The 26,094-nt window shown below is 52.9% G+C and overlaps 1 protein-coding gene across 4 annotated transcripts in view; it reads left to right on the top strand.

Annotated features, from left to right (window-relative positions):
* The window catches only part of LOC110477658 (carboxyl-terminal PDZ ligand of neuronal nitric oxide synthase protein), a 29,140-nt gene extending 3,260 nt beyond the window's left edge, over positions 1-25,880 (top strand). Inside the window, exons 2-11 of one of the 4 annotated variants that reach the window (XM_021543658.3) lie at positions 566-637; positions 17,599-17,691; positions 18,295-18,353; positions 19,789-19,897; positions 20,174-20,315; positions 20,691-20,851; positions 21,872-22,039; positions 23,364-23,541; positions 23,773-24,121; positions 24,221-25,880. In XM_021543658.3, coding sequence (XP_021399333.3) covers positions 566-637; positions 17,599-17,691; positions 18,295-18,353; positions 19,789-19,897; positions 20,174-20,315; positions 20,691-20,851; positions 21,872-22,039; positions 23,364-23,541; positions 23,773-24,121; positions 24,221-24,695 — 1,806 coding nt within the window. In that variant the 3' untranslated portion in view covers positions 24,696-25,880. Of the gene's footprint in view, positions 1-565; positions 638-13,375; positions 13,600-17,598; positions 17,692-18,294; positions 18,354-19,788; positions 19,898-20,173; positions 20,316-20,690; positions 20,852-21,871; positions 22,040-23,363; positions 23,542-23,772; positions 24,122-24,220 lie in introns of those variants that run through there. The other 3 variants (XM_085556319.1, XM_085556321.1, XM_085556320.1) reach the window with 3 other exon arrangements.
* The last annotated feature ends 214 nt before the right edge of the window (positions 25,881-26,094 follow it).

Consider the following 26,094-nt stretch of genomic DNA (forward strand, 5'->3'; position numbering starts at 1 on the left):
AGACACTGGAATGCAGACACTCAACCCCAAGCAGTGTGGTTAGGGCTGCAGCTCCCCTGAGCAGGGTTGTAGGACACAGATTTGGGTGGGTTTGCCAGGATTCTGCAGGCAGCTGAGCTGGTCCAGCCAAGCAGGGACAGCAGTATCAAGAAGCAGTATGGTCCAGACTGAAAACTTCAGCTAGAATCACAAGGCTTTTGCAAGAAAGGTGTTTGTTGTAAATCCTGGAAGCTTTACAGCTCTTTCAATTTTGAGCAGGTATAAGGAGGAACAATGGATAGGCAGTCTCATCTTCAGACACACAGGATCATGACTCAGTTAGCAGCAGACAGTGCCCTGCAGAGCACTGGTAAAGGCACGTCCAGAACCTGAATGAGGTCAGAGCCTCACACCCAACCTCAGAAATCCCCAACGTGATAACATTGTCTTCAGCAGATATTCCTATCCTGTCCTGGGTCAAAGGAGTCCAAGCAAGGAGGGACTAAGTAAATGAGAAATGTCTGTTTTGAAGAAGAACCATGAACTTGTGCATTACTGCACAGCCATCTCACGTTGTGTCTTTCAGTACATCGGGAGCTTGGATGTCCCCAGGCCCAACAGCCGCGTGGAGATTGTGGCAGCCATGAGGAGGATCCGGGTGAGTTCAGAAGAGCTGAGCCCCACAGAGTTAAAGCTTACACTCCCTGGAGTGCCTTGGTTGCAATCTACTGTTCCACATTCCCTCCAGCCCTTCCTATCTGGAGCTCAAATCTCAGCCCAATCAGGTTTGCAACAAGCTTCTCCAGGAATTCCCAAGGCATTTTAGCATAGCCTCATCCTGTGCTCTCTGCAAAGGGATCTGTTATCAAGACTCAAATGTCTTGATAACAGCCCTTTCCTGTACTGAGCAGCCATGGGGCTTCTCCTCAAACCTAAGAGATTTATTTCGCCTGTTTGGAATTTTGTGTGCCTCAAAAATAAGCTGGACACAATGTGCTTCACAAAAGCACTTGAGTTCATTGACAGTTCCAAATATATTGTGTTATATATTGAAATATCAGCGCCCTGATAGGTGTGATTGATGTAAATCCCATCTGACTAGACGTTGTGGATTCTGCTGCTCCTAGAATAATTTGCTGCTTTCCCCATGCTCCAGTAGAGTTTTACAGTTCCTGTTTCTCATCACCAAGCCTGCTCTCTTCCTGTTCATCCCCTTAATTCTGCAGAGCAGCCTGTGAATGGTCCCCAGATTTAGCTGTGATTAGCAGGGTTGGGTGGCTTACATCTGCTTCGTGTATAACCAGTTCAAGTGCATCTCCCCCAAAAGGCAGTGCAGCTGTTGTGTCTGGCTGAAGTTTTGCAGGGGTCTTAATTCTGAGGCTCTTCATATGTCTCACATCAGCTGAAGCAAGTTTGAGAATCTTCCATTTAAAGCTTTGAAGGGATTATCCTATTTCCCCCCTCCTTCCCCCACAGTGTTTAACCATCTAATTTTCCTTTAGAATAGTGTTTTTTAAACTTAGCCTGTAACTGGCTGGGGTATTCATCTCCAGCCAAGCTTAGAAATGACATTCCCCTCCCTTTGCCTGCTCAGACTATTAGCACAGCTCTTGCTCAGAACACAGTTCAGCAGCAGTCTAAATTGCCTGGTTATTTATGGAACAGGTGAATATCTGTAGGAAGTAAAAGCAATAGGTGAGGACTACCAGGGCAGTTTAGGTGCTGGCATAATTATTGGCAATTTTTCATCTCAATCAATATTTATCATCAGATTTGACACTGTACTTCTGCTGATCTATGACACCCTTATAAGAAAAAACAAATAGTATTTTAATATCACTTAAAATAAAATATCACATTCTGTTTTCACCACTGCCACAGCAGTACCCTGCTCAGAGCCTTGGCAGTGCAATAGCATGCTTGAGGACCACAAGAAACATGTAAAAAACCCATTCTGCAGTCCTGGTGCCATCACTTAATCTTGTCACACAGGATTTTTAAAGTAGGCATCCAGTAATCTATACTGAGTTTTTAATCTTGGAAGCCCATTCCAAAAAGGGAGGGCTTCCCTTTTCATGTGCACATTGTACAGCAGGATCTTATTCAGACACTTCCTGGCTGCTGAGCGGAAGATGCTCCTCTATTGAAGATAGTTAATTGGCACTGATCCTTAATTAGAGCATAAAGAATGAACTGGGAGGTCTTTGAAGAGAATTCTGGTGCACAGAGTACCCAACCTAGGAACTGAGGGAAGATGGGGGTTATTTATGTAGCATTCATTTGCATGCAGAGGCCTTGTCTGTACTAGAGTTTTTTCCCATGGACTCTCAGCAGCTCCAGTTACAACTGGGAGGAAACAGTGGAAGAAGCACTTGGGGGAAATGAGTATTTTGTTCCTATGTAATTGTGAGTGGCCGTGCCTGTTTGCAGTGCAAGAGTGAGTAAGGTCCCACAGCCCTGCCAAGTGTTGGCAGGGGCATGTCATGGTGAAGCTTTGATCCTCTGTGCACTCCAGTGTTCCCCTGGAATTCTCCACTGGAGCAGAAGAGAAAAGTCGTGCAGTCCAAGCCCCAGCAGAGCATTCCCTGTGCTGCTCTGGTGCCACGGGAGGAGTGGGAGCCATCCTGGTGCTGCTGGAGCTGGCCCAGGGCTCAGGAGGGCTCCTACTGCTTGTGCTGCTCCAGAGCGAGCTGGGAGGAGGATGAGGAGTCACAGCTCTCTCTTGCAGGCTGTGTCAGAGCTGCTTACTCTAGTTACTCATCAGCAAATGGATACAAGTGCCAAAACTGCCTTGGGGGAAAAGCCTCCAGCTGCCGTCCTGAGAGGGTCCTGAGGAGAGCAGCAGCACCAGGTGACGAGTCTGCTCCTTGGCATGTTCTGTGTTTTGTACTGGGCTCTTTTACCAGTCCCTGGTGAGTTATACCAGGGATTCTGCATCAGTGGGATTCTCTGTGCACAAGCAGAGCAGTGTGCCTGCAGACATCAGGATGTTACTCCCAGAGAGCCTCCAATAACAAGTTTTAGCATCAGCCTGCTGAAATCATGACCTGCTCTCTGGCAGTACGTATTTGAGGGGCAGGCTCTTAGTAAAGCTTAAATCCATATTCTGGGCTGAATGGATGCTTGTAGAATTGCTAGCAATACTCCATTAGTCACACTGTAGATCCCATTTCATAACAGACTGGAAAGCCTTGTCTCATCATGTTCTATGCTTCCACTGGAGAGAATGCAAATGCAGTAGGTAGAACAGGGAAGCTGCTGTTCTTAGCTTTCCATTATGCAGAGCTAGACAACTTTAAGTTTGCTAATCCTCCCAGTGGATTATTAGCTGCCTACAGCTGCCATGTTGTTATTATACGATCAGAGTTCAAGCTAATCCCTCTACCTCTTGCCCTGGCAGGGGAGGTGATGAAATGAGTTTGCAGCTTGGATAAATACACTGTACCCTGACAGGCACAGCGAGGGCCTGCTTAAGAGAGTCCAGTTCATCTCAGAGCTCCCAGCACCCCAGGCAGGTGCTTCCCCACCTCCCAGGGAGCAGCATCTGCTGCCTGCAGCTGCCCCAGGCCATCCAGGTCTGGTGTCTGGCAGCTCCCGTGCTCCATCAGCCTTCTGGTGGAGCTGGCTTCTGCTGGAGTGGATCCCTCTGCAGGTATTGGAGCCTTCCCAGCACTCCAGGGAATTTGTGTACAAATCAAGATCTCTCCTCCTCACAATTCAAGCGGTAGCTAATGTGAAGATGGGTTTTGTAAAACACAAAACACTTCCTTGAAGCTGCTGGAGTTGCTTGGAAAATCTTAGCCAGGGAATGGATGGCTTCAAGTGCAGGGTTAACATCACCACACATCCTGCATGCATTCTCCAGAGCCAGCACTGACCAGAGGAGAAAGTCAGCTGTTCCCTAGCCAGAGCACCTCTACCCTCAGTCCAGCACTTCACAGCCAGCTGAGCAGGCCTAGTGCTGCTATTTTGAGTGGGGAGCTGTACAAGGACACAGTAGGAGTAAGTGACAAAGCCTGTCATCCCCAGACAGCCTGCTGCCAGCAATTCCCCAAGACACTCCATTTATCTACCTTCAAGGCACAGAATCAGTTTTCCCTGGAATCTGCACTTAAGAATCTCTAAAGCCTACAAATTTCAGTTTTGTTTGGAAGGTTTAGCTTGGACTTGTGCAGGTATTGACGCTCAAAAAGGAGCCAGATGTTGGATTATTTAATCATTCTATAAGGGAACAGCCAGCTGGTGCTGTGCCCATCCAAACACCAGGATGAGCAAACAGGAGGCAGGCATCCAGACTAATGTGTCTTCTGTTACCTTCACATTTCTTGGGCTTAATTTAATTGAGAAGCCTTTTTCCCCAGAGGCCAGTGTGCCAGAGAAACTGAAGCATTTATAAATCTCAGTGCAGGATACATGAGAAATGCCTGAACTCTCCTTGGAATGAGAACTGGGTTCTCACTTCAGCCTCCCTCTTATCCTGATCATTCTTGCTGCATCCCTCTTTGGGCAGAGCCTCAGCACTTTGCAGTTTCTCCACACAGGATTTGAGTGAGGAGGTGCAATCCAGCCACACTCTAAGTCAGACTGACTGCCAAGTATCAACTGGTGGTGTTGAAGTGTGACATGACGGCAATTTAAATCAGGATGAGTAAGTTACAGTCCTGCTGCACAAACTTGTGAAGCAGAGGCAGCAGGGACAGCTGCAGGGAATCTGCCTCTGCACTCCAGAGCTCCCAGCCCCAGAGCTGGGCTGGCTCACACAGCACATTGCACTTAAAGCCATGCCAGGCTGTAAATTCCAACGGTTCAGGAGCAAATATGGGTGTGATTTATCTGCTCTGCCTACAGAAGGAGAGGAACCAGGTGGACAGATGGCAGAGGGCAGGAAGACTGCCTTCAGCCCTCTCAGTTTAATTTATTACTGTGTGACAGGTTTCAAAGGTAGAGATGTTTCATGGCCTTGTCCAGGAGATTGTTCTAGAATACAGTTTCCTCAGTTTTCCCAGGCAGGCAGAAGTTCACTTAGAAAACTGCTGCATTAATTCCTCTGACATATTCTGCCTATAAGTCCTTCCTGGGTTATTATGCTCAGAGCTATGTTTTCCTGCCAGCTTCATGTTAATCTGAGCTGGAGTTGTGAATCAGAACTAAAACGAGAAGCTGAATTCCCAGCTGGGTTTCTTGGTTAGTCTCTGCAGCCTCTCCCTCTATAATGAAGATATTTGGTCAGCTGTAGCTGAGGCACAGACTCAACCATGGAAGTGCAAACTGCTGGAGCTCTTGCCCTGGGGTACAGGCCTCTGTAGCTGCACGCCAGGAGCTGTTGTTGTTGGGTGGGAATTTGCTGTGCTGCAGTTCCTGGAGGGTTTTCCCTTTCAGCCTCTTTGGAAGAGCAACCAAATGCTCAGCTAATGATAGCCCTGGGCTGTGACAGATAACAAGTCTAGTATCTTAAAATACTTCATCAGCCTCAGACTGCTGGGGTGGACCTTTCTTTAGTTCTCAGAACACCATGCACCTTCCTTTCATTTACAGGAGGATGCAGGAGAAACAGATGACAGTTGTGACAAGGTTAAGGTGTGAAACACAAATATCTCTTCCTCCTTCTCCCCCACACTAAGAAGACATTGTATTCACCCCAGAGTATGCTATAAGAAAGCATAATTTTCTAGGATACCTTCCCTGCATCTCTGGAGAACCATGCAAGGGTTGTTTACCCTGCTAAGTGTTAGACACAGCCTATGGCCTCCAGGAGAGAGCTGTGGCAGCCAAGCCAATATACACACACATGTACAAACTTGCTCTGGCACCTTCTGCAGAAGGTCTGGTGTCAGTTCTGACTCTTCTCCAAAGCAGAGGTCTAAGAAAGGCTCTGCAGCTTTACAAAGTCAGTACATGATCAGCCCACAGCACTGCTCAGCTCCAGGTCCCAGAAACACCAGTTACTCCCAGGGTCCCATCCATGAGATCAGGCATCTGAACCAGCTTAAGGTTCCTACCACACAAGATTAAGCTAATTGGGTTTACCTTTCCAGGCCCTGGCAAAATACAGCAAGTGTTTTCAGGATAGTAATTAAATGTTAATTGCAGCTAAGTTTAGCCCTAATGCCTCATTAGTTTGTTTTCCTGTTTGTTGCATCTATAGCAGAGTCTCCTGCACAGGGGTGAGGATCAGGTTGGGCTTCCCGGGAGGCAGGAGTCCCACCACATGCTCTGAGGGTCTCTGAGCCTTGCCAGAAAGTTCTTACCTGCTCCTGCCCAGGGCAGGCAGCACTGAAACCACCACACTCAATGCACATTCTACTGCTCCACACTGCAAATGGCCCCCAGGTTTGTTCCCACAGTCTGTTTCCTGGTCTTTAGGAAGATAAAGCAGGACAGGGATGCCAGTTTACCTTAAGGGATAGATACGTTATGGGTCTTACCTGCATGCAGCACAGGATGCTGAAGGAGCTGAGCCCTCTGGCAGAATATCTGGCAAGAATCCATTTCTCCAGGCAAAACAAGTGGCTTCAGTGTGAGAGTACAGGAGCTGCAACCTCCCAGGCACTGCTCCTCACCCTGCTCCCATCCTGCCACTGAGCTCTGCAGCCTCTCCCCCTCCCCAGCCTGCCCTGCAGCACCCATTAGCCAAAACACCAGGTGGGACAAGATCTCCCTGCCATGAAGGGCCCAGGAAGGGTGGGTCATGCAGGTGCAGCTCCTTAGGCCTCTCTCCATGTGTTCTCTGGTCACCTAGACAGGCTCTGGTGTGCTCCATGCACATGCTGCTTTCCTAGCCTTACAAAAGACTAATTAAAACGTAGAAGCTGGTTTTCTAGAAAAATTGAGTCTGCCTTGTCTCAGACAAACCCAAGCTTGTTTTACCCATTTTGTATTATCTTAAAACAAAGGGAAGAAGCTCTTAATGAGCTGCTTTCTGCAGTGGCATCATGCACAGTGTTTCTAGGCAGCATTGTGTGACTGTGGTGATGAACTGACTATGCTCAGTGCATCTTGAGTGGGAGGAGAGGAAAAAACACCTCTGAGATGACACAGGAATCCAACCTTCTGCTCACTGCTAGGGGGGTCTCACCGTGCAATAGAGCTGCCCCACTGACTTAGAAACTCCCGCAGATTTCAACCCTGCTCATCTCCAACCCTAAATCACTTCTGGACTTCCTGCCACAGAATAATTAGTTACCTTCTGTCACTTAACCTCTGAGCTGAAACGAGTGGGGACTGGTCAAGCTGTGAATACAGGTCACTGTGCCAGAAGGCAGCTAAGGGATTTTTGGTAGCCACGTTTCACGACCCAGTTTTTGAGGAGTGGCCGGTGACTGGAGATGCTTCAGCTCCTCCACCCCGTTCAGAGTGCTCGGTGCAGGGCTGGTAACAGATGGGTGGAGGGATCAGCCAGTGAAATGTGTCATCTCCAGGCAACGGTGACCTTTAGTGCCTTCCCCAGAGCCCTCAGAACTCCATGGCTTCTCCAGCGAGGGGATGGAACCAGTCAGGCACAGTCATTCTGTTTTGCATAAGAGTCATGGTGAGTTGGAGTTCAGTTGAAGGCTAATAAAAGCAGCATTTAAATGGATAAAAGCTAAATTAAAATGTTAGTGCTAAATAGAACAAGACAGAGCTTTTTGTCTGATGCTGAATCTTGGCAATGAAGCAGGTACCTTTTAATTGTAAAATAAAGTGGCTTAACAGTATTATCATTATATTACTGAAGCATTTAATTTCACTAGCTAAAATATCACCATATGAGATCTCTGCAAAGCTTTTATCTAGTTTGAAATAAAGAGACTTTTTCACCAATTATGTTACTGGTTGTAGAGTATTACAGAGATGAAATATAATGGCTTTCAAATTACATTCTGGTGAAGAACACTCAACCACGACTCAAAGCTGCTTCTTTGTTGGTGCCTGGAAAAATGTAATTGAGAAGGTAACCAGAGTGCAGAGAGCACATTGGATTGGCTTGGTACCAAGGAGCTGCCTAAATCTGAGTGGCAGCTGCAGGGGCACAGAGCTGGGGTGGAGCAGAGACCCTCCCTGTACAGCCCATACAAGTGCAGGGGTGGATTTCCACCAGGGCAGGGTGATAACGTTTTAGGAACAAAACAGAATAGCCTATGAAGATACAAACACTTAAATCTGTCCCATGATTCTCTCTCTGTGCAAAGAAAAATCTGAAGAAAAAGTCATCCTGTGGCTACAGTGTAATGCTCATGCTTTGAGCCTCTCTGGTTCTCAGGTTGAGTCTGTGCTGGACACAGGAGGAGGCAGCCAGGGCACAGCAGTGGGTGCCCCTGTAGATGTTGTCTTGATTTTGTCCCATGCAAGGGCCCTTTGTACTTCACTGATCAGTGTTCTGAGGAGAGGGACCCTGAGGGACTGTGACCACAAAGCCAAATCCAGCCCAGGAAAATAAGATTTGTTAACAATAGCTTGGTTCTACACTTGCTTTCTTCAATCTGCTTTTGCTCTGTAGCAAATGAGGCCTGAAGGCAGACAGAACCCATGCTACTTTACATCGTACTTTGACAAGCTATTTCATGTTTTGACCAAATAGCAGTGTGATAAATCTAAAGCATAAAAGTCTTGAATGGCTCCCTGGAAGGAAGGATGCTTTGATGAGGGAGCAGGGATTTTTTAAAGGCATTATGGAATGGTTTTCTTTCTTTCCTGCAGCAGTGATTAGACATTATTTAAATGTCTTTTCCCTGGACCAGATGGGTTATTTGGACTAATTGGCAGCTGTCTGACAGCTTTCAGGACACCTGAGTCACTTCCCACTTCCTCCATCCTTCTGTCACTGCTGCTGCAGAGATCCTGCCTGCCTGGATCTGCTGGGGGAAGGATGTGGCCCTGTGCATTGAAGGAGCATCCCAGGCCAGGGCCCCAAATCACCCTGTTCCCTGCACAGCCAGGTCTGATGTACTCCCTAGAATCCCACCAAACCTGAGCTCCAGGCTTTTCTTCCTAAAAATCAAATTATTTTTGTCAGATGAAGAAGAGCAGAGGGACATGTTCAGGCCAGGTGCAGCGTGGTGGAGGGTGAGGCAGTCCCAGCTGCTTCAGGAGGGTGTAAGGCACACGGGTGCTCTTCAGGCTCAGATGCCACCTGCTGAGTGTCCTTGACCTGCTGCAGAGCCACACATGGCTCAGGGAGCACTCACCAGGGACCTGCTCAGTCCTGCTGCAGCCTGTGCCCCTGCTGTTAATGGTTACAGGGCACAAACTTCCATTCCAGGCACATTTCCTATTTTCATGTTGTTGCCCCCCAGGGCAGTGCTGGTCTCCTGCTCGTCTCGCTTCCTTGAATCCCAGCTGGTGGCAGGAGCTGTGAGCTGGGGCAGGGGACTCTCTGGGTTAATCACTGACCTGTGTGTGAGCAGTGCAGAATGCATGGATGTCCACAGCTTCACACCCCTGCTGACACCACTGCAAGCCCAGGGACACGGGGAACAGCGCTGGGGGGAGAGAGGAGCCTGTGATGTTCTGGTACAGTTTTGGTGACAAGACCTCAGTGACAATGAATGCCGAGAGCATAAAACCCTCTTTTTCCATAATTTCCATATCTAAATCCAGGCTTTTCTCTCATCATGATTCACTAATCTCAGTAGCTCCCCTGAGGCTAATAGAGTCCTTGAACTGCTTAATATTCTGGAGTTTTGGAAATGACACAATTAGACTTGAATTTTCTTTCTCCTACAGTAGCAGTCTTGTTTCCAAATTTGTGTGAAGTTTCCTGGACAATTTGAGGAGAACCCAGAGACTTGCCTTTAAATTTAGGAACTGCAGTTTTATTAGCACTCAGTAATTTCTAACCAAGGCCCACTTGGAGAGAAGCAGCGTGGGAGCTGTGCTATGCCTGGCTCTGCTCGGGGCTGCACATCTGGGTAGTACTCATCCTTTTGTGCAGCACCTGGAGGTCGACTATAAGTCACTGGGTTTTCTGTAAGAAATGTTTGCTCAAGTGGAACTGCTGGAGATCGATAGTATTAACAGCTACAGAGAAAAAGCCTCCTTCCCTGGCAATAAAGCAGATTATTTCTGTCCCTGAGTGTCTCAAACCAGTCCATGGCAAGGCTGTTCATGGCACTGAGGTGTAGCAAGGTTCAGCTCACCCAGGGCAAAGAGCTCTTTGCCCTGCAGGAGAACAAAGCTGGATTGCACTAGCAAAGGAGTCCTGAAGGCTGGTCTGCACCCAGCAGCACACTCAGCACCCCCCCATTGTCATTCTGGTCTAGTTTGTAATCAAGTGCTGGTTCTGAATGCAAATGGAGATCAAGTCCTCCTCCTAGCTTGGATTCTGCTTGCTCAAAGATAAAGGTGCCAAGTCCAGCTTCCTGACTCTGCTGTAGATATGGAAAGGAAATGCTAATTTCCTTAGAAGGTGGCTAGGAGAAATGGCAAGACAGAGAGCTGGAGGACAGCACCCGAGATGCATATGGGGTGTGATAGCAAGTCTGGAAGCCAGGAGATGTTCCCTCCATGCAGCGTTTACACAGAGCAGGTGTTAGTCATGCAGATGTAGCTTCTCCAGATTCTCAACAGCAAACTAGATTGCTCCTTCTCCTTTGGATAGGTATCCATCCTGGGAGGACCTGCTGAGCGCCCTGAAGTCACCAAGACTCTCAGGAGGAGGCTGCAGAGCAGCACAGTGCTGGAAATGGAGAACCCCCGCAGGTCACACCTGGCCCTGTTGGGAGCCAGGGCTGGGTTCACTTGGTTATCAGGCTGAGCACATGGGAACTTCTCTGCCCCTTCCTCTGAGCCTCCCCTGCCTGCCCCAGGTCTCAGGAGCACTGACATTCCCTCTCCATCCCTGCACTCAGAGCGTGGTTCCCAGCCTGCTCTGGCTGCTTTCCCTCTGCACTGCCATCCCCCTTCCCTTGGACTACCTGCACTAAAATAGCATCCTTACATAAACACAAACTCTTGCATTATTTAGAGGCCTAATATCCCAGTACCTGCCTTTGTCAGAGTCTGTACATGGCAGTGGGATTAGGCTTTCTCCCCATCTCTGTGCTGTGCCAGTGAGTCCCTGCCAGGACCTCATTAAGGCCCCGCCCCACACTCTGCAGTGCCCAGCCCTGCCTGGCTCCCATGGCCACAAACTGCTCTGAACAATGCTCTGCTCTCCTGAAGAGCACCATCACAAACACACCTCTTAAAAGCCACAGAAGAACAAAATTGGCCTTTTATTTTCTCTCCAAACAAGCAATAAACACCGCCTGGCAGAGACAGAGCAAAGCATCCCTGTTAATCACCCCTGCCCTATCTCCCCCTCCTGCTTTTGAGGACTCCAGCTCCTCTTTTCCCTCTCTGCACAGCCTAGCCAAAATACCAAGGAGTGAGCCAGGAGCACCTCCCCTGCCATGGCCTGCCAGGCTCATGCAGAGGGGTGGGTAGAGACTGAAAGTACAACAGGAATTTTGGAACAGGCAGCAGAAATCCTCAGTTGCCTCCTGTTCCTGTCTGTACAAGCAGTGTCTGGTGGCCTGGCCCTGCCAGCGAGGTGCTGGGTAGCTGTCACTTGGCAGGGGCTGGCTGTAACCAGAACAACTGAATGAATGAAGTAGAAAATGAATATCCTTGCTTTGTGAGTGAGAAACAGACATAGAAAAATACTCTTGTTACCTTGCCACAGCCATGCAGGGGGTCAGGGGCTTTTTCATGGGGCTCTGAGTTTGCTGCAGAGTCCTGGCTCCTGCTCTTCAGAGCTTTGTTGTGTGAACCTTGATGGACGAGGTTTAAAGCAATCCAATCTCCCAACTTGCCACTTGTCCTACATACCAGATTGGAGGGCAGCTAGGATATGAAACATGCATTAAACCAGGCTCTTCTCTGCAGGGCCTTGTGACACAGATGTTTGTAAGGAAATACGGAATTACTTGAAGATATTGCAGTGTTTAATTGCAGTTTCACTTCTCAGGGTTATTTCAGGTGAATCTGACCTGCTTCTAATGGAATTAGCACTTTTTATCTGCAGTAACCTAGCAGCTTTTTCAGGTAGGGACATTTTCATGCTCCTGTTGGGGTGGGGTCCCGAGACACTACTTCATTACTGATGCTAATTAATCGTCCAAGGCACTGCAGATGGAAAAGGTAATTTGTTTCCTCCTGCAAAGTGAATAGAGGTGGGGAGGAAAATAAAACCCAGCTTCCCCATGAGCTGGGCTTGGCCTGCCCTGGCAAGACAAGAACTGAAGGGCCATGTGTGGGAAAGCTCCCTATTAAACCTGGGGACAGCAGGGAGCTCCTGGAAGTGACAGACACACAATGGGGCTTTTGTCAGAGAGGCACCAAAGGCCAGATGATGTCACCTTGTGCTGGGCTGGGAGGCTGCTTGTGCCTCTCAGGATGGAGCTCAGCAGCATTGCACTATCTCTTCCACAGGGAGGAGGCAATGAAAAGGCTGCTTTTGTCCCACCCTTTTTTAAAAGCAGGCGAAGACGCTTTGTTCTGGGACAAGAGATTAGGTTTGTCAGAGGTGGAAAAGACTAATTAAAGAGGCACTGCTAGCCCTGGGCTCCCACCAGCTCCCACCACCTGCAGAAGCCCTGCTCACCCCTGTGGGTGTAACTCTGCTTTTTCCTCCACATCCTTTTGACTGGCACAGGGAAATATCTGAACTGCAGCCACATCCTTTGCCATGTCACCTAAAGGTGAAAGGAATGAGTTATCCTTAAGGGCTGTCCAAGACTTCAGCAGTCTGGGACCTCCCAAGGATAAGATCTGTTGAAAATGAGGAGAAGGAGGATGAAGAAGAAGGTTCCTCCATTACCATGTCCATCAGAATGCTCTGAAGCTGGATTCCTCAGGTGTCAAAGGAGTCCTGGACAAAACCCAGCTCTTTCTCCTTGTCCCTCTTGGGTGATCATCCTCCAGCTGCTGCAGTCAGGACAGCATCCTCACTGCCCAAGGTCAGCCAGGGATCCTTTGGGATGGACTGGGGCCACATTTCCCTGCTGCCCTTCCAGGGACTCCCAGAAACCCAGCAGGCCCGTGATAGCTTGGGGAGAGGTCTGCAGCATCCACAGAGAGCTTGCTGGATGGTGGAAGGAGCTCATTTAAATGAGAAAAAAAGACTTTGAGTACGCTGCCAGCATTCTCCTTGCCTATTGTACTCCCTTTTTAGTTTCTGCTTTCCAGTGAGCAGTTTTATGTTTCCAAGGATCATAAATTCTCATTTTTCCACTGGGCAGGAGGTGCACTCCTGGTCTCCGCTGCTTCCTGCGTGGCTTTTGTGTCCGTGTTGCCCAGCTACTGCAGCACAGGCCCGGGCTATGCCCGGGGATCTCAGCTCCACAGGCACACACTTCCCAAGGGCACAAAGGGAAGCTTTCCAACAGAGCCACGGCCAGGGCTGCGCCGAGCGGCCGCAGTGAGCTCCAAGGTGGGACGTGATGCTGAAGGGGCTCAGAGGCTGGGCAGCAAGCAGCCTCTGGTCCGAGGGTGTGGGAGAGGAGGACACTGCTGTTTGGCAGCTCCAGGGCAGCGCTCGGCTGAGCCCCACTGGCTGGGAGAACTCTGGAGTTTGCCGGAGCATCGGTTCCAAGGGCGGCGCTGCAAGCATGGGTAGTTCAAACAGAAGCCGAGATAACACCCTGTCCTCACCCCGTGTAGGTCAGCTGGTTTGAAATTAATTACATTCCTGAGCTGGAAATACTTGGATTCATCGTGGCTTTAATCCTAAAATAGTACCAGGGGAAGGGAAGGGAAGGGAAGGGAAGGGAAGGGAAGGGAAGGGAAGGGAAGGGAAGGGAAGGGAAGGGAAGGGAAGGGAAGGGAAGGGAAGGGAAGGGAAGGGAAGGGAAGGGAAGGGAAGGGAAGGGAAGGGAAGGGAAGGGAAGGGAAGGGAAGGGAAGGGAAGGGAAGGGAAGGGAAGGGAAGGGAAGGGAAGGGAAGGGAAGGGAAGGGAAGGGAAGGGAAGGGAAGGGAAGGGAGCCTCCCCCCACGGTGGGATGCAGGGACTGGGGTCCTGCTGGGCTGGCACTGCCCGGAGCCGGTCAGTCCCGGGGCAGAGCTGAGCTCATTCCCAGCTCCTCATTGCCATGCTCCCTGTGTCTGGCTGGAAGGCGAGGCTGGGGAAGGGGCTGGGACAGGCTATTGTTGGGGGTTGTTTATGGACACATAGATCTGCAGCCTGCCAGGCCGGGATGGGCCGAGGGGAGGCCAAGGGGAGGCCAGGGCAGGACAGCAGGCTGAGGGCTGGATGGAGAATTTACAGCCACAGGAAGAGTCGCTGGTTTCCAAGCCTGTGGCATCTTCCTACGAGCATGCAAATAAATCCATACCCAGCTGTGACTGGGGGCTTTGACATACTCTGGCTTCAAAAACCTGCAGAGCCTCTGCTTTGATTTCCCTCAATACAACTTAAAACACCATTTGAACTATGGCCAGGAGCATGTTCCGGCCTTGCTATGCCTTGTTAATGAAGAAGATGCATTTTTTGGAAGCAGAGACTGCCTCCAAGACCTGCAAACTCTCTATTTTATGACAGTTTTCATTTGCATAATGAAGGCCCTGATACCTTCAGTAATTAATCACATTAAGAATTGCTTCCTTGAATAACTGTATTCAGGCAGGTTGTTCCTAGTGCTGGAAACTGCATATGATTTCCAATGTGCATTAGCCCAAGTTTCATCAGCAGATGGAAGCTGGTAACTGCATGTGTAATTTATATCTGCTTGGGTGGAATTATCCAATGAAATATGCATCACACGGCGCCATTAACATTTCTAGTCATACAGTCTTTAGCTCATGGGTAAGTTAATATTTCATGCCAGCAGTGTGTGGGACCATATGAAAGGCAAAGTCTTGAACACAGGGATTTAAGAGCAGAAGTGGAAAGTATTCCAGGTCAAACACAGCAGAATTAATGACACTGCTAAAATAAATTAAATTAATTACCCTTGTTTGACCTGCGTTTTTTTATAAAATGTCCTATCTTGTCTCTATAGTTAAGAAAGCTGCCAGGCTGCTGTATTGCCACTTGTAGGGGCAACTCCAGATCCCTTAGCATCCAAAAACCTTTTCCCCATAGGACAGCACAAACAACAGGAGAATGATGATTGAATCATGGAAGGCAGCAGAGAGAAATGTTGCAACCTGGTTTGGATTTGTTGGTAACCTTGACAAATCTGGGGGAAAAAATCCCGTCAGTTCAATAGTAAGAAGAAAATCAGTGACTAGTCAGTGACAGCAGTGACAGGTCAGCCTGCAGCCTCCTGCCAGGATAAAGGTTGGGTTATACATGAAAATTCCACAGGAGAAAGTCAGCTGTCTCAGAGTGCCTTTTCCCATGTGCTTTCCTGTCCTTATATAAATCACAGTTCATTAAAATATTGATTCCTGCTTGATAGGAAGCAATTAAATGACTGAAGCTGTGTTTCACCTGGCTCTTCTGAGGAGAGATGGAGAGAGAGTCCAAGCTGAGCTGGTGCAATGTGAGCGTGGGGCTCTGCCCTCCTCGTGGGGCACGGTGCTCTCACCCAGCTGCTGCTCCTGCTTCCTGTGCTGGGACACGGGACATCCTACAGCTTCTGCTGCTTCAGGGGTCTCACCCTTTAGAAAAGATTTGAGGGACCAGTGAGTTTTAACTGTTTTCAGGCCATGGCTGGGCTGTGCCTTGGCCGTGAGCTCCAGCAAGGATGCAGCAGTGGCCACGGGCTCCATGGAGAGGGAAGGGCCAACAAACTTCTTCCTCACTGAGGCTGCTGTGGCCACATCCAGCTTGTGGTGCTGCACAGCTCTGCCTGAGAGCCAGGCTGGGGTGCTGCTGTGTGGGAGCTGGCTGGAGTTCCCTGGGTTTAGAGTCTTGCCATCACTCCTGGCAGCACCCACAGATTCACTGCTGCTGCTCCCGATTGTTCCTTTCTGTCCAAGAGAGAAAGAAAAAGCATCTCTGCAAAATCCAGGCTTGGACTTTGCTTAAAGCCTTTGAGTAAAGAGCCTTGTTTGAATGTAATTGCACCCCTGTTGCTACAATGGGAAAATACACTGTATTGCTCTTTCTTGGAAAGCACAGCTAGTATTTTCCCAGCCATTTGTGTATAAAGAAAGATAAACAGCTCTTTAGCGGGCAGAACAGTCTATCCCGGGTTTATTGACATTCATGGAGCAGACAAGGACAAACAGTTTGGTGAGCACAGGGGAGGGGGAGCAGCTGGGCTGGGGGGAGTGAGCATGAGGGGTAGAGGCTGGGGAGCCCCTCTCAGGTGCTGAGCCTGGCGAGTCCATCTGCCTGACCCCAGACCCGCGGGCGCTGCTGCAGCCCCGTGGGCCCCTCAGCAGCCTGCAGGATGCACTCACCACCTCACCCTTCCTCTCACTCCTCCCCATAAATAAAAAACGGGGATAGCTAATTTAGTTCCAGCTTCACACGCAATAGCACCATAGATAGATTTTAAAAGAGCTTGTCTGAAAGTAATAATTCATGGGGAGATCAAAAGGCTGTGGTTTAATCCGGGGTCTGTCTGATACCATAAACCTTGCAGAGTGCTAAGAATTCAATGAGCAGCATCAAAAGCCTGATAAAAATGAAAGTCACCCAATTTTCTGTCTGTAAAGCTGGTGTGGCTCACAATGGGTGCTGAGGAATGGGAAAGATGTGTACCTTGTCTGCAGAGCTTGGGTGACAGAGCCACACACAGTCCTCCAACTTCAGCATCCCAGAAGAGGTGCCTGGACTCCATTAACATCTCACTTGCACCCTGCATTCCCCAACTGCAGAAAGAAATCAAGAGTTCTAATTAGATGTCTAATTACATGGCCTAGGTAGATTTCAGGCTGCTAGGCATTGCCTTTTCCTCCACATCCACGAATCGGAGTCTGCATTGATTCACCAAAGCAACGTGACAAAGTGGTGGATTTCAAACAGGGACTGCAAGAAATATGCAGTATCAAAATGCTGTGTTTGGAAGCTAAAAATGCTGCTTCAAATGGGGGTAGGAAGGATGAGTGCTGTAAACAAAGGTCTCCAGAGTAGCAGGGCTCTGCCATGCTTCTGTCAGCTAAAGAACATTTAAAAGTCAGTGTTTAATTTTTAACACAAATGGAGGTAAGCTCAGGCTGCAGACACCTGCAGGGTTTTTCTCCAGAGATCCTGATCCCACAGAGGTTAATGTGATTATGCAAATGACTGAGGTATAATTGCGTTACTGCCGCCCATCTGGCCCTCCCTGCAGCTCCTGAGTGATTTTGTATTCCCCGTGCAGCGCAGTGCTGACACACAAGGGCACCAGAGATGTCACTGCTTGCTGTTTGCTGCAGGTGCCACCTCCCCATCAGACCTCTGGAGCAGAGTCCTGCTGGACCAGGCATGACCAATGCACGGGGAAAGCTCTTCCCAAATCCAAATTAACAGTCTGGATGTAGCCCAGAGATTTCAATTCCACTTGTCCTCTCCCAAGGGATGCTCCTGACAGAGCCAGGATCCTGCCTGGCATCCCAGATACTGCACCAAGTCCTTCCCAAAATGGTTTTTCTCAGCAGAATAAAACAAATTCCCACCTCCCTCAGCAGCTGGGATTAAACCAAAACCTGACATTTTCCTGTCAGACACTGACTACTATACCAGGTACCCCCTGTACTCTCTTAAACTTGGTTTTTTCTTCCCCCCAGTATGAATTCAAAGCCAAGAACATTAAGAAGAAGAAGGTGAGCATCATTGTGTCTGTGGACGGGGTGAAGGTGATCCTGCGCAAGAAGCAGAAGGTGAGGCTGCTCCAGCCCAGGGATAGTCACACTGCTAACCAAAACTGGCCTTTTCTTAAAAAACACCCAGGATTTGCACAAGAAAACACTCCAGATTCCATTCAACTAATAACAAAACCTTGCTGGAAAGAGTGGGAATACTACACTGTGGGAAGAGGATTTTTTTCTATTAAAAAAATTTATCTCTCAGGGCATACATTTTTTCTTGCTAATACAAGAAAGCTTTTTCCAGGTTTCCTGGTCTGAGCACCCCTCACCTCTTTGCCCAACTGTCCTTTCCACCAAGTCACTGAATCCAGATCTCCTAAGCCCCAGCTCCAAGCCTTCTTCCCCAAAGCATGTAACTCTTCTGCATATTTGATGTTATAAATTAATCTTAGGGACCATTTTCAGCTCTGAAGGCTGTGATCAGATATGATAAACGATCAAAAAAGAAATCTATTTTTAATCTGAGATACTGTTGAAACAGCTGTGGCTCATCTAGTCACACTGCAGCCTGGATTGTGGCTTGGGACAAAAGCATTGTTCCCCAGGTTTCCTGCCCTTCAGTTTGGTGGAGTTGCACTTTCACCTGATTTACTGTAATTTTATTTCTGCTTACAGAGGAAGGAGTGGACCTGGGACGAGAGTAAGATGGTGGTGATGCACGATCCCGTGTACAGGTACGTGCCAGGGGATTCAGCAGGGAGGGCCAGTCCGCCCTGGGGGATCAGTGCCCTTCCTGCCACCTGCTGAGACCCCTCCACCAAGGCTTTCCAAAGGAGCATCTAAAACTAACGAGGGTACAAAGTTGCTGCTGCTGGAGAATCCTTTTCATACTTTTGGGAGAGCGAGGTGCACTGATCTCGCTTTGAAGCTGGCTCTGCTTTGAACGGGGTTAGACTGGGTGACCCTGGAGATAATTCAGCCTGGATTACTCTCTGATTCTGCCTCTGAAGACAGGCTTCCCGTGGTTTTCCTTCAGAGCATGCCTCTCCCTGTGCTTCTGAAGCAGGGCCTTACTCTAAGGTGTAAGTGCTCAATGGGAATTAACCCTTACAGACGTGGCAAGAAAGCACTGACTTTCCACAGCACCTTCCATGGGATATGGAGGTATTCCAGAGACCACAAGCCCCACCCAGAGGTTTACCCTGAGCATAAACCTGGTGCCTCAGGAGCTCCTGGGGATGGGAAGCAACCCCAGTGATGGTGCATGGCCTGAGGACAGGTTAAGAGCACAGGGTGCTCCAGGCTGTTGGATCTGCAAAGTGAATTATTGTACCACAAGCCCACAGCCCCAAGAACTGAGATCCCCAATACTGGTTTTTGGGATCAGAGCCCTTAGTGAGGACATAAGGAACAGAGGATGTGCTGATGCATTATCTGTGCCTGCTTCTCACCTCTGGCTTCCTTTAAAGATTACTACAACATGTGGTACATTGGTAGTAACTGCTCTAACTGCAAGTTCAACACCCAAAAAATTCCAGTGACAGAAAGAGGAGAAGGAAAAACCCATTTCAAGAATCCTTTTGGTTTCTTGTCTATTCAGAGCTGAGCTCATTTGTCACATTTTCACCTAATTAAATCAAACATACATAAAAATCTTCAAAATGGTATTGCAGTACAAGGAGGAGAGTCAGCCTGAGCAGCAGAGGCAGGAATCCTCAGAGTGCACTCGGCATCCCTGGGAGAGGCTTTTGTGCTGTGCCACTTGCCCACTGCTGAGGAGGGACCCTCTGGGACCCCAGGGCAGGGCAATCACCACCATGGAGGCAGTTCTGCCTCGCTGCAGCCTGGGCAGGGGTTAATTGCTGAGGCTAAAAATAGCCACTTGCTTCCCAAGACTATAGATTTTTTTGCTTTCCCACAGGATCTTTAAAAAGCTTTTGCCTACTTCAGAAACCAGAAGGTTTTCCATCAAGCCTGAAATGCTCTCTAAATCCATCACCTCCTGCCTTGAAAATTGCAGGAGGGGCCATGCAGCAGCACTGCCTTGTTCCTCTAATCCTGGGGGCTGCAAAGCAGCCCATCCTGGGGACACACGGGAGCAGAGGTGGTCTGGAGGGCAGAGACTCCCCAGGGTGTTTAATTAATTCCCTTTGTCTCTCTCTCACCTAGAATTTTCTACGTCTCTCATGACTCGCAAGACCTGAAAATATTCAGTTACATCGCAAGGGACGGCGCAAACAACTCCTTCAGGTGCAACGTCTTCAAATCCAAGAAGAAGGTAAGATGCTCCCGGGGATGCACCCCCTCACAGAGGGTGCAGGTCCTGGGGAGCGACCGAGGCAGCGCCGGTACTGGGTGTCCCCAAAACAGCGTGCCTGCTGCGTGCTTCTCCTGCCCAGCAGCGCGTTCCACACGGGGACAGGAGCACCCAGACCCAGAGTGGGGAACGGGGGGCACTGCTGGGGCAGGCAGCACGGGGGGAGAGGCGGCAGCGCGGGGCGGGAGCGCGGAAGGCTCGCGCTGAGCGCGGCTGAGCTGCGGGGTTGCCCCGCAGAGCCAGGCCATGCGCGTGGTGCGCACCGTGGGACAGGCCTTCGAGGTGTGCCACAAGCTGAGCCTGCAGCACGCCCTGCAGAACGCCGACGGGCAGGCCGACGGCGCCAGCGACAAATCGGCCGAGGAGCAGCCGCTGGAAGGTGACTCGGGCTCGCCGCTCCCCGAGGCAGCGGTGCGGGGATGCTTTGGGGTGGGGACATGCGGGGTGGCACCTCCTTCGTGGGGAGAGTTTTGGGCCCCTTCAGATGGGGGCATGGGGACTCTGCCCTGCCTGCCCGCTCCTACTGAGCGCTGGGGAGGGGCAGGCTGAGCCCCTCATTCGGCAAGCTGGGTCTGCAGCCCTCGGCCAGGCCGTTCCCTCCCTCCTGCCCTTCACAGCACGCTGAGACTTGGAGCAAGTCCTGGCCCTTGTCCCTGAGCTTCCCCCAGCTCCCAGCCCTGCATGGGGCCCCCGCTCTGCCTGCAACCCTGGTGGGAAAGGGAGGCTCAGATTCATGTGTCCATCTTGTTTGAAGTTCACCAGATAAAGGGCTCCAAGATCACGGATGTGGACGAGGTTGGCATCGATCCTGGTGGCATCTGTGTGTCCGAGAGGGGACCCAGAGAGCTGCCAGGTGCTAGGGGGGACCTCAGCATGCTGAAATCTGGGCAAGCCTCGAGGGAAAAGAATGGCCAGGTAATGGGGGGTGGGCTGGAGAACGGTTCATGTGCTCTGCTGCTGCTCAGGGCCCTCTGCTCGGGGTCACTGTATCATGGCTTGATTTGGAGGTGCTTTCATGGAGACCCCATTGCAGCCCTCCCTCCTGGCTCCCTGCTCAGCTCCCATTTCACCCACAGCAAGGCCGTGTCCAGTGCTGGGGTGGGGGTTGAGGCGAGAGGCAGGGGTGGGAGCTGTGGCGCATGGCTGAGCAGGCTTCTCACCCCACCCGGGCTGGATTTCCGTGCCCTCAGTGCTGCTCTGCAGCAGTTGCTTGTCCTGGCAGCAGTCCCTGGCTCCCCTCGTGCTCCAGGCCCAGGGAGCAATGTCCAAGGAGCAATGTCCCCAGGAGGCCCAGCCCTGGCAGCGCAGGCACCGTGGCACGTTCAGCTCCAGGAGCAGTTCCACCTTAATGAATGGGTGCTCCACAGAGCTCTGGGAGCACTTCCCAGAGGCCTGAATGGCATCGCTTCAGCTCACACAACAGTAACGCTCACAGGGCCTGCCTGGAAACAGCTGCACTGACAGGCACTCCCCGAATCCATGGGATTCGTTTTTGTGCCTGGAAAGGCCGGGCTTTCCTGCATTCCTTCTGGCACTGCCCAAGCACAGGAGGGCAGCAGCAGGAAGGGCAGTGGTCGCAGGCGCTGGCAAATGCTCCAGGCACCAGGACACCGCCCAGCCTGGGCAGCCGGGCACGGAAAGGTGTGGAGTGTTTGGGTCACTCCCTGCTGTGTCCTTCCTTGGAGCCCTGGGGACCCGCCCTCCTCAGACACAGCCAAGGCAGCTCTGCCAGCTCTCCGGGAGAAGCCTCTCTGAAACTGTCCTGGGGATCCCACAGATGTGCAGAGCTGACAGCCCCAGGCTGCCCCTCAACACACCCTGTCTGCCCCGAGCTCAGGGGCTCCTCTGTGCTGGGGTCAGCACCATGGGGAACCAAAACCCACATCCCAGCCTGAGCCACTCAATGCACTCACCTGCCCATTTCTTTGTGCCCAGGATGCCGAAAACTTCTCCCTCCACCTGGCCAGCTCCCAGCAGCTGCTCAGCCCGAGCAGCCCCTGCTCCTCGGCCTCCATCACCCCGCTGGCCTCCCAGCACTGCCTCCAGCTGCTCCAGCAGCAGCTCCTCCAGCAGCAGCAGCAGACGCAGGTGGCTGTGGCCCAGGTACACGTCCTGCCCTCCCTTCAGGCGGCACCAGCCCTTCTCCTCCCCCCGGGCCAGCGTCCAGCCGGGCTAGGCCGACGCGGGGCAGGTGGGAGCGGGCCGGGGCCCTCGCAGCAGTGCTGGCAGCATTCCCGGTCGCACAGCTCTCGGCAGAGCTCGCAGCATCGCTTGCAGCCCAGCTCGCAGCATTGCTTTCAGCGCCACGTGCAGCATCGCTTGCAGCACAGCTGAGCTCCCCCAGACACGGAGCTGGCTGCTCACACAGCCCCAGGCTGCAGCGCCCGGGAGAGCCCCCGACTCCCCCCATCTCATCCCGTTTTTGGAAACCATCCCACCCCCAATCCAGCATCAGTGCGGGGAGCGCGGTGCCTCCCGGCTGGGCACATCCCCCACGCGTTTCTCGTTACCGGGGGACAGCAGGACACCCCAGACACCCCCGGGACGCCGCCGCATCCCCGCCCGCGGCCGGACCGGCTCGGGGGGCCGCTCGGGGGTGGCGGGGCCGGCAGGGGGCGCTGTGGCGCCGCCGGTACCGGGCGCTCCCGGGGATGCGCCTCCGGTCCCGCATCGCCGGGGCCCGCATCATCCCGGCCCGAACCGGCCCGGCCCGAACCGGCCCGGCCCGCATCATCCCGGCCCGAACCGTCCCGGCCCGCATCATCCCGGCCCGAACCGTCCCGGCCCGAACCGTCCCGGCCCGCATCATCCCGGCCCGCATCATCCCGGCCCGAACCGTCCCGGCCCGCATCATCCCGGCCCGAACCGTCCCGGCCCGAACCGGCCCGGGCCCGCATCATCCCGGCCCGCATCATCCCGGCCCGAACCGTCCCGGCCCACATCATCCCGGCCCGCATCATCCCGGCCCGAACCGTCCCGGCCCGAACCGTCCCGGCCCGAACCGGCCCGGCTCGAACCGTCCCGGCCCACATCATCCCGGCCCGCATCATCCCGGCCCGAACCGTCCCGGCCCGCATCATCCCGGCCCGAACCGGCCCGGCTCGAACCGTCCCGGCCCACATCATCCCGGCCCGCATCATCCTGGCCCGAACCGTCCCGGCCCGAACCGTCCCGGCCCACATCATCCCGGCCCGAACCGTCCCGGCCCGAACCGTCCCGGCCCGAACCGTCCCGGCCCACATCATCCCGGCCCGCATCATCCCGGCCCGCATCATCCCGGCCCGCATCATCCCGGCCCGAACCGTCCCGGCCCGCATCATCCCGGCCCGAACCGTCCCGGCCCGAACCGTCCCGGCCCGAACCGTCCCGGCCCGAACCATCCCGGCCCGAACCATCCCGGCCCGAACCATCCCGGCCCATCTCGCAGGTGCAGCTGCTGAAGGACCAACTGGCGGCCGAGACAGCGGCACGGATCGAGGCGCAGGCCCGGGTGCGACAGCTCCTGCTGACCAACCGCGACCTGCTGCAGCACGTGTCACTGCTGGTGCGGCAGCTCACAGTGCTGGAGGCCCGGGAGGAGCACCGGGATGAGCATCGGCAGCCGGGTGAGGAATGTGACACACTCACTGGGGCTGTTTGGGTGCTGGCATGCCCCCAGCTCCATCCCTCTGGATAATCACTGCATTTCTTGCAGTCATAAGAAACAACTGGACTGCTCCCAGTACCATCCCAGCAGGCTCTGGGGGTCTGGGGCATTTCTGCATCCCTCACAGTGCAGGGAAGCAGCTGGTTTGGAGATACTCAGTTTTTCATGTGCCTCTTATCCATCTCTACAGTTGACCACTCCTTGCAAAACCTGTCCCTGGCCCAGTCCCTCTCCCTGAACCTGAAGAACCACTACAGCCTGGACGTCCACCTGCCGTCCACCTCCACCCCTGCCAGCATCCTGGGCAGCCCGGTGGCCCCCGGCTCGCTGCCTTCCCTGGGCCCCAGGGACTCCTACCTCAACCTCGTCAGCCTGGACAGGGGCAGCCACCGCTGCAGCAGCAAGGAGGGGGACGAGTGTCTGGAGGGGCAGGATGGGCTCAGCCGGCGTGTGGAGGGCTCCGAGGTCAGCGACTTCGCTCTGCCCAACGGGAGCAGCCGGCACAAGGCAGACGACATGGCCAGAGGGGACGAGGACAGGTAGAGTGTGCCACCCCTGCTCCTGCCAGCTGCAGGGAACACCCCGAGTGCTGCAGGGAAGTACTTGCCCATCATCTCCTCTCTGCTTTCCCTCCGCAGGCGGCAGCCGCCCATTCCCAAGCTCAACCCACCACCACCCATCCTACGCAAAAGGTCAAGCAAGACCTCGCCAAGCCTGGAAGTGGAGGTGAAGCCCGAGAGCATTGCCCACCTGAGCCTACCCAGTGCCAGCATCTCCAGCCTCACCAGCATCACTGCCAGCTCCCTCACCCTCTTGGACCCTGAGGCAAGGACTCCTGCAAGGAGCGCTGCCTCCAGCATGGAGCCTGGCTCTGCTGGGACCTGCCAGCACGCTCTGGGCAAGGACAGGACTGGAGAGAGTGGGCCAATGTCCCCCTTGGACAGCATCCATGACCCAACAGCCAGCGAGACTCTGGCCAAGGAATTAGTGGCCCTGGGCAGCCCCACGGACAGCTCACTGCCCTTCTCCCCTGCAGACGACACCTGCTTGCACATCAGCTTCTCCGAAGATGAGCTGGACACTGCTCTGGGGCCCAGCAGAGTTCCCCCTTAGTGGGGCCATAGTTGGTGGTAGCTGGTGGCTGGCAGCCCCAGCAGCTCCGTCCACAACCCCGCGCTGGGACTGGGGGTCCCTGTGCCCAGGCTACGAGACAGGTCCCTTTACTGTCCCTGTCCCACATAATGGCTTCCCCCACCACCTACAGGGCCACCCCACAGGATGGGACTGGCCAGCCCTGCCTCGGTCTGCACCAGCTCACACTGCTGTCACACTGCCATCCTGTCCCTGCTCACACATCCAGGGATGCTCACAGCAGAGAATTCCCAGGGAGCTGAAGGGTGGAAGTCCTGGCCAGGGCCCGGTGCAGCGCTGTGGGACAAGAAGCTGTTCTGGTTCATCAGCTGCCACCCATGGGCCACTCAGGGCCACGCAGCACAGCCATGGTGACACTCCACTGCCTAGCTCCCCAGGGTGTGTCCCAGACTGCCACCACGCTGGGTCTGTGCAGAGCTGCCAATGTCCACCAGCCCCATGCTGTGCCCAGCCCTGCTTTGGGGACAGCAGCCCCACCACTGTGTCCCCACGCAGTGAAGCCACCACTGCCTCCATAGGTGCCTTTTCCCACTCCCAGCACCCACTGCCCACACAGGCTGGGCCACCGCTCTGAGGCCACTGATGGGTGCAGGGCTGGCCCTGGGAGCCTGCAGCAGTGGGAGTGACCCCCTAAAGAAGGGTGCACCCCATGTCTTGGGGTCAGGGCAGAGAGCCCTCTTGTGCCCCCCGAGCTGCTGGTGACTGCAGGCAGGGGGCTGCTCCTTGTGCTGATTTTAGGGTGTTACGGTGTGGTTTGGGTTTGGTCTCAGTAATGTGAGTGTCCTGGGAAGAGTTAAGGTTTAAGGAAGAAGCGGGGTGATGCTCACCCACATTGGTTGTTTTTCAGAGGGTGTTGAGAAAGTGTCAGAGAGTCGAGTTAGGAAGTGTCAAGCAGGAACGGAGACTTGGAGCAGCCGTGCTGCCTGTCCCTGGCATGGTGCTGCTCCTGCAGGGAGAGGGGGGCACAGGACATGCACCCAGAGCCGGCCATGGCAGGGGCAGAGCTGGGAGGGGGCTGGGGACCGGGCCGGGGGTTGTAAAGCTCAGCTGGGCTGTCCCGTAGTGTGGTAGCGGCAGCCCAGCCCCTCCATAGGACACTGCAGTATGGTAATGGACTTTTAAAGAAAAAATAAACAGATTTGCAGAGCCAGTGCCATGTCTCTGCCCCATGGGGCCCATGCACACAGGGTCCTGAGCCTGTGGGGTGGGCTGGGAACTCCCGGGTATTCCCAAAAAGGAAAGATTCCTGCTGGGAATGATGGCTGAGCCCCTGAGCTGCTCCCTGAGCAGCCCCTGCCAGGATGGGCACCACCAGGCAGGGCCTACTTCCCACACATTCCTTTTGCTCTTTCCTGGTCCT

The sequence above is a fragment of the Lonchura striata genome, chromosome 17 (assembly GCF_050655825.1).
Source record: "Lonchura striata isolate lonStrDom1 chromosome 17, ASM5065582v1, whole genome shotgun sequence".
NCBI classification, from domain to species: Eukaryota; Metazoa; Chordata; class Aves; order Passeriformes; family Estrildidae; genus Lonchura; species Lonchura striata.